General features: G+C 44.4%; 1 protein-coding gene across 1 annotated transcript in view; it reads left to right on the top strand.

The window, feature by feature from the left end:
- The window catches only part of BAZ1B (bromodomain adjacent to zinc finger domain 1B), a 2,173,382-nt gene that overhangs the window by 1,598,121 nt on the left and 560,727 nt on the right, over window positions 1-14,534 (top strand). Inside the window, exons 14-15 of the mRNA XM_044054836.1 lie at window positions 515-548; window positions 703-850. Of these exons, the coding sequence (XP_043910771.1) occupies window positions 515-548; window positions 703-850 (182 nt within the window). The remainder of the gene's footprint in view (window positions 1-514; window positions 549-702; window positions 851-14,534) is intronic.

The raw sequence follows: 14,534 nt of genomic DNA on the forward strand, positions 1-14,534 counted from the left end.
GGGATGGGTAAGACCGATCTGTATCCAAATGGGAATGGTTATTTCAAGCACAAAAGGGGAAATTGGCTAGTCTTATAATGGACTGCAAAGGCAGCTAGCCTAGTACTTGCCTGTGAATCTGTTATGGTAAGTTTCTAATCCAGTTAAGTGTATTTCAGGTCTGCTTTACCAGTGTTTTTGTTGCTTCTGGTGTATACTTAAGGCATGTGTCCATTGTGAACTTCTCTGCAGTATCCACATGGTCACTGGTACATGAATTGTTTCATCTGGCTCATCCTTCCAGTAGCCAGGATTGTTTTGGCACTTTGTCAGTACAGGATTTGACTTTCTGGTCTTGCCTGGTTTGAACTACTTAAGGGGACGGTATTCCTTAAATGCAGGAGGTAGAGGTTGATGGAATTTTGCTGAAAAGTGGTCTTCAAAGTTCCCATCTGTTACCAAAAGCACACTGCCTTCTCAAAGATGTCTACGGCCTTTTCAGTCTCATTTACAGTTTTTTCCTTACATTATAAAGGTGATCTTTGCTTCTGTTCTCACTGAGTGTGATGGTAAACTATGCATATTTTGAAAAGTCTATAACCGGTATGGCTTTGAAAAATATTGTATTCAGCATGTGTTGAAGAAAGAATTGGGTATTAAAAAGCATGCATTTGTTGCTGCAGTTGTGCTGATCAATTTATGTATTTTAAATGTACTTGGCAGGTGAGGAAGATAAACTGATCTTGTGTGATGAATGCAACAAGGCCTTCCACTTGTTCTGCTTGAGACCTGCTCTTTATTCAGTCCCCGATGGAGAATGGATGTGTCCAGCTTGTCAGCCCTCAACTGCCAGGCGTGGCTCCCGTGGCAGGTAGGTCTTGTATAGTAACCCTAACTGCCAGACACTTGGACATTCTTTTCTGTTGCCAAAAGATATGAACTTCATTTTGTTTTTGTAGCTTTAGATTTTTTTTGTTTATGGGTAATTTTTGTGTACTTGTATGTGTGCATACATTTAAGAAGGGCTCTTGAAGTGTAATAATTGAGCGGTATTGTACTTAATGCCTTGTCAAAAAAAAAGTTTCTCTAGGAGACTGTGCATACCCCTAATGTGAGATTCTCGTATCCCTCAAATATGGGTCTATATTAAAATCTCGAAGTCTGACAATATCGAATACGATATTGTAGACACGAGAATACCAAACTCGCACTACATCAAACATTTAAACGGAACATCTCTGTATGGGGAGATTTGCATTTACTTCAATGTAGTGCACTCTTGGAGTTGGTATATTTAAGTGGGGGGGTGCATGGGGGCTTGCCCCCCTGCCTACACACTTTTTTTTTTTTTTTAAATTATTTGTTTTATTTTGGGGGGGGGGGTTGATGGTTTAAGTCTTCGATCTTTAGTGATTCGAAGTTTTAAACCTTCAAGGTTATAATATAGACCCCCCTCAAATACCCCCTCATAAAAAAAATTAATTTTGCCCCATTTTGATTTGTTGCCAATTCTAAACTTTCAGTTAGGATGTTTTTACCATGATGTGGTTTGTTGGTCATATGTGTTGTATTTATGTGCGAACTATTACAAATGTGCTTCTACAGAATTTAGAGATGTTCTTCGTGTAATTTGTTAAAGGACAACAATGGGATTCTATTATTAAATGCTCAACTTCTGTCTTTTTCTTCCCTTTTTACTGTCCCTGCATGTTAATATTTTAAAGTGACTGTTTCTCTCCACTAGAACAGTACCTTACTGTACTATGGTGGTTTCACTTTCAAAAAACTTTTGTCTCTCCCTGTTAAAGCTTCCTGCAGTCTCCAATTCACTGATGTCATCAAGGCCGCTGAATACAGGTAGTTTTCTGGCCTTTTCCCTCCCCAAACTGACATCACCACTACTGTCCTAAAAAGCCACCCATGCTGTGATGTCACAGCTCCCTGGTCCTTCCCCATACCCATACAGAAAGTAAAGGCTAGAATAAGGACACAGTATATGAGTGAAGTCTCCTGCTGTGAGCTGTCAGTCACAGTGGGGAACAGCTCAAATTACCCTTAGTAGTTTGACAGCTGGGGAAGTTGTGTGAAGGGGGATGGGAGATGTCAAAGTAGTAAAATTCAGGCTTCACAAATGACTGCAATTTAGCCATTATAAAAAGCAGCAGTAGAAAGCACTTACTGACATTTGTTTAACTGGGTTAGTCCAACTGGGCGTGGGACCCATTTTCAGTGGCGACCCGAGGAGAAAAGCTCCATGAAACTCAGCAATTAACAAGAGAAGTTATACAGTCACTAAGTAGGTCTTTTACACGCACAGTTTACACTAACAGATGATATTACCTAAAGAAAAGTTATACAGTGTTGAATATGAACAAAGTTGCTTAAAAATAGATATGTTAGACAAATCAAAAGATGAAATTTAAAATGCAGTAAACCTGTATTATATTACAGGGTAGCAGTGTAATTACATATTTACATTACTGGTTTGTTTCATCACTGCAGGTATCTGAGATTTGGGGAGAAAAAAAAAGCTGGCATGATTTGGTCAAATCAATTGAAAGTCTTTGAAAGTCTGTTCTGTGACATTTGCACTGTTTGTGCTTTAAGTAGTCATTGAATGGCATGAAATGTTACTTAAACCTAACTGAAAGACAGCAGTGTGTGAATGTAAAATCAATGCAGTGACAGGAGCTTTAGGAATAGAGGACTGCATGATTATTTTTTTTTTAATTTTTATATATATATATATATATATATATATATATATATATATATATATATATCTATGTACAGACCAGAGGACTGCATGATTATTTTTTTTTTTCATTTTTATATATATATATATATATATATATATATATATCTATGTACAGACCAGCAGTGCATTTTGGGATACCTACAGGCAGACTAAATAATCAATTACTTCAGGATGCCAGACCCCATGTGGTCAGACTCAGTTTAAATAAACATGTTTTTTTGAGTCTGTGGGTGTGGTTCTCCTTTAATGGGAGGTAGCCACAGGCAGATGTCTGCTTTTTCAGCCTGACTTAGAACTTTTGAACAAACACAGTGGAGCTCACCCTCCTTTTGTCCAATACATTTGTTTGATACAAAGATTGAAAGGAAGATCATCTTGCACCATTCTAGGTACTTAACTTTTTTTTTTTTCCCCAACAGAAGTGTTAAGTGCATCTCTCAGTTGATGCTGTGTCAGAGCACGAAGTACCCTGTTTGGGAACATTTTTATTTTGTTTGTGATAGCATTTCTAGCTGTGCATGAATTTGTCGAAATTGTGATTGAGTTGCTGTTTCTGAAGATATATATCTATAATATATATTTTTAAGCTTGGTAATATCCTATAAAAATACTGTTTGTGTATCAGTGTTAAGATGCATGTCCAGTTAAGGACTATGACGGGTAGCCACTTTTCTGTGGGGGTTACCACCCTTTCAGTACCTGTAAACAGTTTTCTGTCTTCTCCAAGAAGATGACGCTTCAGCAAGTCTAGATTAGTTATGCATTTCTGGGGCTTCTGCTCTTTCCCAAACCCTTCAGTAGTTGACATAAATGCACGATTTTACCTACCAAAAAAAAATGGTATCTTTAAGTGAAAACATGATTAAATTCAGAGAGAACCATTGGCTAGAGAATAAGTTCATACTGACCCCACCCGTTCTTCTAAGGCGTGAGACAGTAAGATCCAATGAGGTATAATATTGCCTGCCACTGATCCCATGGCCTGTTTTTGCCTTTTCCCTCTGTCTTTACTGTACGGAGGCAGAGCTTTACTTTCTAGTGAAGTGAGAGCTAATGTCTGGACACTGGTTTATAGGCACCTGCATCTTTGCAGGTTCTGACTGTGCCTGTACAGGTTGTCTTCCAATTAAGAAATTGCTGCTGTTCTAGAGCAAGGAGCTGCAGACTTACAGCTGGTTAACTGAGGAGCATAGCACATTATGATATAGATGTAGTCCCCTGGCAGTACAGGCTTTAATGTTGAGTGGCTACCGTGGTCAAAAGGAAGTGGGATTCATATCCCCAGATTCCAAAGACTTAGATTAGAAGAGTATGTTGCATCTTGTCTGCAGAGCTCATCTTTAAGCATTTATTTTATTTAAATATCAAGTAGAAGGACTGATTCTGTAGACCTGTTTGTCTCAGCCCAGGGTAGACACAGGTGATACTTGACATTGTATACAAAGTAAAAGATAACATGCAAATATATACATGTATTGTATACAAAGTGAAATTAAATTGGCTTGAGGGGATAAGGACAATACGTGACAGTATATACAGAGTGACTGACAAAACACTATATATATGCATTATATACAGAATGTATATCAGGTTTGGCATGCTGAAAGAATCGCAATTAAGCAGATTCCAAGCAAACTATGTAGAGCGATGTAGAGTAGGAAGAGGTCCGGTTATATTAGAGAGCAGTTGCATTTTCCTAGAGTCTTGTAACATGCTTTTAGTTCTGATGGGAGCAAGGAATAAGAATATTTTTTTAAGAAAAGGAGAGGGAGTCCCACAGTTTGTGACAAAGGACTGAGAATGCATTGTCTGTTCACTAACTCCTAGTTTGGTGCAAGGGTTGGAGGAGATGACCCAAGTGGTTAACATTTCTAAGGTTTTATATTGGTGCATCTTTGAATAGTCTGGATGGTAGTTGGGAGTAGGTGTCATTCTTGAGATTGATGATGCAGTCACACAAAAACTTGTGCCATCAGGCTTTTTTCATGGGAGTTAACCTTCACTTAAATATTTAAATCTGATGAAGGAAGTATTTGGTGTCAGAAGTAGTTTGAGTCCCAAAAGCTGTTATGCAGATCTTATGACACAGAGGAATGGAGACTGATGGTTTCCCATCCCAGTTTTACAGGAGCTAGTGGGTGCCATTGACAGTGTATCTGTAGAGGCTGACCACCAACCTCCAGTCCCTCAAAAAGCAAGACCGGTTTTGCAAAGTGATAAATAGTGTAAATTTTAGAGAGCCCTGTGACTTCACCCAAAGACTGGACAAAAAAAAAAAAAAAACATATGTTGTCCTATCTCGCTGTAATTCTTGTTGGTTGGGTTTGGAACCAAGCATCGGTTCCAACTCGGCCAAATACAAAAGCTCGAGCTTCCACTGGCTCGAGGCTAACCACTATCTCATGATGCATCTGGTAAAATTCCCAGATCCTGTTTACCCCTCAAGCGACCGGGATATCTTCTAACTGGCTCATTGGCTGAGTAGAACTTATTTCACTTTTCTACAATTTTTTCAGTTTTTTTCTGCCTTATATCGTGCAATATTTAGATAAAACCCCCCTTTTAATCCTTCTGTGTGTGTTTTCCCTTTGTTTTTGTGAGAGACCCGTTTAAGTTAGAGGGCTCTCAATGACCCATTTCACTTAGAGGGCAGCTTCTTGTCCCCGTGCCTTCCTTCCTTGGAGATTCCATTTGTTAGGGGATTCTCCATCGTTGTGTGTATAGTTCCATTGATAGTTTTACGGTCCAGTAGTGGGTAGGTCAGCAGTTTTCTTGCACCTTTCTGTGGAAAGCTTTTTGGGCATGTGTTGCACCCAAAGACTGAAAAAAAAGTTTATTTCATCATGTCTTGATTTTTCCTACATTTTAGCAACACTTTTGGACTCTGTATACTTTTTAAATATTTTTAAATGTAATTCTGGAGTCTGCTCACATAGGTTTTGACCTGACTTGATTTTTTTTTAAGCACATCTTTATTGAGTTATCACTTGTGTCATAGGCAAATTTACATTTATACGCAAGTAATCAAACTGTATTGACAAGTTAACATTTACAAACATTATACATGTTAAGTTGTCAATCTCGCCTCCATTCTTGCTGGATGGGTTCGGAGCCGATCCTCGGCTCCGACTCGGCCAATACTAAAGCTCGAGAGCTAATTCCACCGGCTCAAGGCTCCCCTATATCCTACAATGCTAGGCGGTAACTACTCAGATCTCGTTTGCCGCTTAGCTGCGAGGTGCTTTCTTCTACCGGCTCTGGCAGGTTAGTGAGTTTTTTCTAATCAAAAACTTCAATTTTCTACCCCTCTTTTCTATTTATTTCAGTTTATAGTACAGGGTATCCCTTTAGTTTAAATCGGGTCTCCCTCCCTTTTAACCCCTTTTTTATTCCCTTTTTTAACTTCTAGGCCTTTGGCCCACTCCTCTTTTTCCCTTGTCATTTTAGTGTGACTGGATTTTTTCTTTTGGTTAATGGGTGTGTCTGTGTCCTTTATATACTTTTAGGATGTCTAAAGACTCCAAGGTCTCAGGCTTCAAGAAGTGTGATTCGTGCTGTCAGAAAATGTCTCTGACAGACGGTCACACTTCTTGTGTCTATTGCCTGGGACCTTTGCACCTGCAGGACTCCTGTGCTGTTTGCCATGCATTCAGCCCTAGAGTCCTGCAGGAACGCAAAAATAAAATTATTCTTCGAGGCTTATTAAAGCCTGAAGGCCCCTCGACCCAGTCTGTGTCAGGGAAGCCTTCAAAGACCTCCAGGCCGTTGGCTCCAGCTTCAGAGCCGTCTGCTGGGAGCATCAAGGCTGCTTCGACATCGGCTCCGGCTGGAGTCGATGTTTCGAAGTCTCAAACAGTTACCTCGGCTCCGGCCGGAGCCAAGGTTGCTAAGACTCATTCGGCTCCAATAGTCTTATCGGAGCTATCTTCAAAGAAGAGGTCGAGGTCCCCTTCCATCGGCTCCATCCACTCGGCCCCAGGATCCCCTCTTCTGTCGGAGCGGAGCCATAGGTCCCATTCCTCTCGGTCCTCCAGGCTGTCCGACCATGACTTACAAAGGGTGGCGAGTAGACTTCTCAAGTCCGAGGCACTGGTCCAAATGCTGCATAGCCCTACTCAACAGTCAGCGGCTATTCCCATCCCTGCTTCTGTTCCTCCTCCGACTCTTCTGAGTTCGGAGCCGGGGCTCGTCGGAGCCGATACCTTCCCTTTCGGCTCAGTCTGCTCCGATTTCCTCCTTGGAGGGATCTCGGCGCCGAGCTTCCCTCGTCTGCTCCGAGGGAGCGAGTGGCATCGGACCCTTGTCCGACCCCATTCTCCCTCTCGGAGCGTCGGTGCTGGTGAGTTCGGCTCCGACATCGGCCTCAGAGCCGGCCCTGTAGGTGCCGGGGGGGGTCCTTGTCTCCTCGGAGTGGGGACCTTCGGCCTTGGCGGATCGGGGCGCCTTCGAGGTCATGTGGAGCGTGCTAGACCCTGTGTCTACCCCACAATCTGCTCCATCAGCTCCTCCCTCTTCAGTGCCTGCGGTGGTTTCTACCCATCCCCTCGTAACAGACCGTAGAGAGCCAGCTCCTCAGGTTTCCCCATTGGGAATATCCTCCTCTTCCGAGGCTTCTCCTGATCCGGTAGGGGAACCCCCTCGGAAGAGACAGTGCAAGAGGAAGCACATTGACTCCCCTGAGTCTATCACCTCCAACACCAACTTGGAGGAATCTGAAGGTTCCCCTCGGTCCCCCTCTGAGGATGTCTCTCTTGCTGACATCCTTGAAATCCTTAAACAGAGGGGGAAGTGGCCCGCCCTTAACCCTTCAGAGGACGAGTCTGTCTACCTTGAGGCATTTGGCTCTCGCCCTTCCACCGCCTGGGTGTCTCCTCCCTTTGACCCCCTCGTGGAAGTGGTGGCAAGGAAGGCTTGGACGGCCTCTGATTCGGTGGAACCTACCCCAAGGAGGCAGTCAAAATTTATTACTGCCCCAAAAGAGAAACAGTTCTTATCCAAAGGTGTCTCTGTTGATGCCATGGTGGTGGCCGCAGCCACTAAGAAGGAATTAGCCGATCCTTCGGTACCTGTCCATCCTCCTAATAAGGAGTCTAGGACCATGGACAGGTACAGTAAGCGGATGTTTTCCTCAGCGACCTTTGCTATGCGGTCGCTGAAATACTTGTGTCACTTCACCCGTCTCCAGAGGGATTTACTCAAGGATATGGGTGAGGCTATGCAGGATTCAACAGCTGAGGGGATCCAAGACCAAATGAACTCCCAGTTGGCAACCCTGAATTCGATTGTCAACTCCTCCATGCAGCTTATCTCTTATGCGGCTGATGGGGCGAGTAGGGCCGCAGGCACAGGTGTAGCTTTACAACACCACGCCTGGATGCGGCTTTGCAATTTTGCGGACCCTTTCAAGGCATCCTTCACCAATTCCCCCTTTGATGGCTCAACGTTGTTTGGACCTCAGGTGAAGGATACATTGACTAGGTGTGAGCAGGAAGGTAAGACTCTCTCTGCCGTGGGAGTCAGTTTTTCTACCCCTTCCAGACCTTATCCCAAAAATCAGAGGGGGGGGGGATGTGTTTCCGCAAACCACAAGGAGTCTCATCTGACGCACAAAGTCGATTCCCCTCTAGAGGCAGAGGGGGGAATAATAGACGCTGCCCTAGGTGCAGAGGTGGTCCGCAAAACCAGGGTAGCAGAGAGACTTTCTCTGATAAACCCTTTCAGCATCCCTGAGGAGCTGCCCGGCTGTCCACCTTCAGAGGCAGTCGGGGGAAGATTATCACTGTACCCAAAAGCCTGGCTTTCCCTCACTCAACACAAATGGGTACAGTCGATCATATCCAAGGGTTACAAAATCCCCTTTATTCACATTCCATCCCAACCCAAAGGATTCCTTCCAGACGTTCCACCCAGTCTAAGGGAACAAGCAGCGTTAGAAATATCAAAGCTGCTGTCAAAAAGAGCTATCCAGCCAGTCCCAGCAGACCAGCAAGGATCCAGAATCTACTCCAAATTCTTTTTGGTACCAAAAAAAACAGGGGACTGGAGACCAATACTGGATCTCAGCAAGCTAAACAAGTATGTGAAGAAGACAAAATTCCGGATGGTCACGCTACAGTCCATTCTACCCTTCTTGGGTCAGGACAATTGGATGTGCTCGGTAGACCTTCAGGATGCGTACTACCATATCAAAATGCACAGACGCTCCAGGAGGTTTCTCCGCTTCAGGCTGGGAGCCAGTCACTACCAGTTCAGAGCCCTGCCCTTTGGTCTCACTACAGCCCCCCGAGTGTTCACCAAATGTATGGCAGTGGTCGCGGCTCACTTGAGACGTCAAGGATTCCAGGTGTTTCCATATTTGGATGATTGGCTCCTTACCGCCACCACCAGGCATCAACTTCTATCCAGAGACTTCACCATCCAAACTTGTCAAGCTCTAGGCATTTCAATAAATTTCGAAAAATCTGCCTTGTCAATCTATTACCTTTATAGGCGCCACCTTAGAGACAGTTCATCTTTCCGCCAGACTAACAGAGCAAAGAGCATCAGATATCTGCAAACAAGTTTACCTTCTACTTCAATGCAACAAGATCAAAGCCGGGGTAGTCTTGAAGGTATTAGGACTCATGACAGCTACGATTACATTCCTCCCCTTAGCTTGTTTTCACGTGCGGATCCTTCAGTGGATGCTGTTTTCTCAGTGGTCCTTCCAACAGCTCCCGATGTCTCACATCATCCTGCTAACCCAATCATGCAAGAATCACCTGTCTTGGTGGATCACATCACCTCAAGTTCTCCAGGGCAGACCCTTCACCCCCCCCCCAATCGCCACGGTGACAACGGACGCCTCCCTGATCAGGTGGGGGGGGGCATTATCAGGGCAGGACAGTCCAGGGCATGTGGCAATCTTTCGAGTGCCACTTGCACATAAATGTCTTAGAGATGAGAGCAGTGCTTTTAGCGTTGCAAGCCCTTCAGGACTCTCTTCCCACAGGGACTATTGCAATTCAGACGGACAACATGTCCGTAGTGTGGTACATCAACAAACATGGCGGAACCAAGTCTTGCCCTTTATGTCGAGAGGCACTCAGACTTTGGCAGTGGGCGATTTCCTCTCAGCGTTTTCTGATAGCAACGCACATTCCCGGGAAGTCCAATGTGATTGCGGACAAGTTGAGCTGGGCTATTCTCATGCCTCACGAGTGGTCTCTAAAAAAAATCAGTGCTGGAAGAAATCTTTCGAAGATGGGGCTGGCCTTGCTGCTATCTTTTTGCTACTCCCCAAAACAGCAAGTGTCACAACTTCTTCACCCTCTTCCCTTTACCAGGCCAACCCAGAAACGCTCTAGTCCATGATTGGCCCCGGGGACTTCTATATGCTTTCTCCCCCTTTCCACTGATCACTTAATTCAGAAAGCTATCGCCTTGAGAGTCACCATGATCCTCATTGCCCCTTACTGGCCTCGACAGATATGGTTTCCGTTCCTCCATCCTTACCTCTTGGAGCAGCCTTGGCATCTGGACCAAGTACCAGATCTTTTGACCCACCAGTCGGGCCAGCTGCACCACTCCCTCCAATCTCTCAACCTCACAGCGTGGTTTCTCCGATTCCTACCCTAGCCAGGCTTCCCTTAAGCTCTCATTCGGTCCGTAACATCCTGAGAGCCTCTCACAAGTCTTCTACCAGAAGGATTTACAATAGTAAGTGGAAGCGTTTTTCCTTCTGGGCAGCATCAAAAAATATAGATCCCTTCACTGCACCTATCCAGTCTATCTTAGACTTCCTGGCAGAGCTTTTTCATTTAGGCTCTTCCTCATCTACCATTAGAGTACAACTAGCTGCTATATCTAACTTTCATGTAGGTATCTCTGACTCCAGTATCATGTCCCATAAACTCTGCAAAGCTTTTCTAAGAGGTGTCTTTTTGCTCAAGCCCCCAATCGAAGATCCCCCACCTCAGTGGGACTTGAATTTGGTCCTAGCATCCTTGATTCTCCCCCCCCTTCGAACCTGCGGCTTTATGCCGTCTTAAGTTGCTGTCATGGAAAACACTTTTTCTAGTAGCCATAACATCAGCTAGAAGGGTATCTGAACTTCATGCTCTTTGCAGTCGTCCTCCTTACTTAGTTTTCCATAAAGACAGGGTGTCCCTCCGGACTAATCCGTCCTTCTTGCCTAAGGTTTCCTCTGAGGCAAACCTAAACCAGACAGTTGATCTCCCCGTCTTCTTCCCTGATTATTCCAACAGGTCGGAACAAAAGTTACATTTTCTAGATGTTCATCGCCAACTTCGATATTATTTAGACAGGACTAAACAGTTCAGGAAATCTGACCAGCTCTTCCTGTCTTATGCGGAAGGGAAATTGGGCCTTCCAGTTACTAAAGTGCCCCTTTCAAGATGGCTTACCTCTATAATTACCTTCATCTATGAAATCAGACATCAAAAACTGCCTTCAAGACCTAGAGCTCATTCAACTAGGGCATTAGCTACATCTGTAGCGTTTCAGGACAGGCTACCAATAGATTCCATTTGTGCAGCAGCCACATGGGCTTCTCCTCATACCTTTATCTCGCATTACAAATTGGATATGGCCTCCAGAATCTGTGCCAACTTTGGTTCCACTGTTCTCATGAGTCTGTTCCGATAAGCCACCAGGGGTAAGGTGCTAGGGACGCGGTCCCATCCAGCAAGAATGAAGGCGAGATTGACAACTTAACATTGAGAAGTTATGTACCTACCATAACGTTCCATGTTAGTTGTCTTCTCGCCTTCTTTCTTGCGTCCCACCCTCCTTCCCCCTAGCCTGGACAGACAGACAGGAATTTTTGGGATCTTCCATTGGGGTTTTCCTTCCCACATGTTATACCACCTCTATTCTCCCTTTTATGTTTGTGGTAGCTTACATACAGGTTTATATAGAGGTGGGTTCTTTTTCTCTCTTCTCCATACTATGGAGACCAGAACTGCTTGGTTTTAGCTATCAAACGAGATCTGAGTAATTACCGCCTAGCATTGTGGGATATAGGGGAGCCTCAAGCCGGTGGAATTAGCTCTCGAGCTTTAGTATTGGCCGAGTCGGAGCTGAGGATCGGCTCCGAACCCATCCAGCAAGAAAGAAGGCGAGAAGATGACAACTAACATGGAACGTTATGGTAGGTACATAACTTCTCATTCACATATATCATATAAGCTAAACAACATTACATGATTATTCAATTCTTGCTCCCCCCTTCTTTCTTTTTTTTTTAAACAAGAAAAAGCTTTATTAAACCATCACTTACAACCTCTACCTCTAGGTATCTCACATTGCAGTGTTTGGCTTTAAAATGTTACATCACAGCCCTTAAGCTCCTGTCAATGTATTAACTTTACGTGTGTTCATGTATTCCCTGCTTTCTTTTAGTCACTCAGGTTTTATTACCATTTCTTTAATTCCAATGGCTATTTAGGAAAAAGTAGTAACAGGCACTGAGAATACTGTTCTGTGTGATTATCCCTGTTTGTTTTTTAAAGTGGCCAATTTTCATTCTTTTGTTATGCCCGAGTTGTCCTTAAACTCATCTCCCCTCCCCTAAACACCTTTGTATCTGTTACTAGCAAATTTTAGCTGTTTGCTGCTGTGATTGGTAGCTTACAGCAGGAGACAAAGTTCATGTGGGAAGACTCTGAAATTGCATTTAAAAAAATGTATAGAGTCCAAAAGTAGTGTTAAAATGTAGGAAATATCAAGACCTGATGAAATGCTTTTTTCAGTCTGTGGGTGCAGATGTTCATCGTGTTACCCTGCTGCAGTCATCACACTTGGGTTATCCTGTCGTCAGGCGGTCCCGCAGTCGGCCGGAATTCCAAAGTCTTGGGCCGGCGTCTGTTGCTGTCGCTTATTCCCTGACGTCAGTGCGCCAGGGGTGTATATATAATGCAACAGACGCCATTTTCTTCAGTCTTTCTTGCCGCGCGGTGCCCAAAGCAGAAGCAGTTCGCAAGTGCCGGTCGGCCGACTCCTGAGATTTTCGAATTCGAATTTCAGGCCAAAGTCTTGTATAAAGCCAAGTACCCTGTTGGGGAAACTTTTCTTGCCTCAGACCGATGTCAGAAAAAGTTAACAATTGTATTTCTTGTGGGAAGCAAATACCTCATAAGGATTTTCATTCTTATTGTATACCTTGCCTAGGCCCAGACCACGACGTCACTAGTGGTCGTTTTTGTGCTAGGTTTAATAAACGTACTATTAAAAGACGCTTTGATTTTGCACGACACTACTTCGGTAGAAAATTTAATTACACTATGCCGTCGGAGCAACCGACTACCGGCGTGCACAAAAAACGCAAGGATAAGGATAGGCAGCCCAGGCCTAAGCCAGATTCCGAGGCCTCGGATGGTCCGGTCTCCGGTCCTCAGTGAGGCACCGACGCAGCCCCTGACTATAGCAGATCTGGAACCAGAGACCACTTCGGAACTTTTTGTGGAATGTACCAGGCCGACGCAACCATTTTGTTCAGGCCCTACCGACGACATTGTTGAAAAAGATGTCGGTGCTGCAGAAACGCCATTGGTTTCTGAAGGCGTTTTCAGACCGACGCTCACCATTAAAACGTATTCTAAGACGAAGACTCCTATTAAATCTAAAAGGACTACACTTCAGTCCCCTGTTCAAGGCCCCATGCCTAAGAAACAGATGCTCAAAATGGCTGAAGATTTGATCTCTTTAATCATGGGTTCCCAGCCTCCTTCTGACAAAAGACCTAGACGAGGAAGATTATGCATCCTCTGAACAAGTGTCCATTTCTTCAGCCTCCTCTGAAGACCAAGATTACTCCTCCCCTTATGAAGATTCTGATGCTGAGGATTCCGTTCCCTCAGCTTCTCCTCCTGAAGACTACTCCTTTGGGGAAACTTTACACACTGAGGGAACATTTTCATTGGGAAGGTCAGGACTACTCTGACTCGAAGAAAAGGCTCAGAGAGTTTCTTTTACTCCCCCCAACACAGACCACTTGCCATCCCACCTGTGTTACATTGTGGATGATGTTTTCTTTGAATCCAGTTTGAACCCAGACTCTCTACCTCCTGCTCCGGCCAAGCCTGACAGATACTATAGAGTGCCTGATTCCCACAAATTTCTTTATAAAAGCCCTGTTGCTGACCCAGAGACCATCTCCCTGGGTCTCAAAGGGGCTAAGGCTTCTATGGCTAAAAATCCTGTACCCTCTGAAAGGGATTCCAGAGCGGTAGACAGGTGGGGGAAAAAGGTTTACACCTCAGCCACTCTAGCTATGAGGGCACTAAATTGCCAATTTCACATGCTTAAGTATCAGCAATTTCTAATCTCTCAGTTAAAGCAAAAAATGACCACTCTCCTTCAACAGTCTGAACTGAAAGAACTGCAGGATCTGTTGCATGCAACTGAACAGGTGGGCAAACACACCTTACAATGTGGGTTTGATTCTTTGGAGGCCTCCTGCAGAGCAGCTGTCACTGGGTCTGTTATACGTAGGCATGCTTGGTTAAAGGAACAAACTCTGCCTGATCATGTTAAAGCAAAGCTTCTAGATGCTCCCTTACAGCAGGATGTTCTTTTTGGAGTTAAAGCAGAAGTCTTAAATAAAATGGAGGATAAGGTAAAATCTATGCAGACAGTCAAAGATTTCCTACAGGTACAACCCCCTCGCTTAAGCAGAAACTGGCCAACAAAAAAATTGGTCCTTTCCAGCTACTGACAGACCACAGAGGGGTAAATACAGACGCCCAAGAGGCAGAGGACAACCACAAGCCCAGTACAAACCTCGCCAATGGGGCAC

This window comes from Protopterus annectens, chromosome 13.part0 (genome assembly GCF_019279795.1).
Source record: "Protopterus annectens isolate FY-2018-M chromosome 13.part0, PAN1.0, whole genome shotgun sequence".
In the NCBI taxonomy this organism is placed as follows: domain Eukaryota; kingdom Metazoa; phylum Chordata; order Ceratodontiformes; family Protopteridae; genus Protopterus; species Protopterus annectens.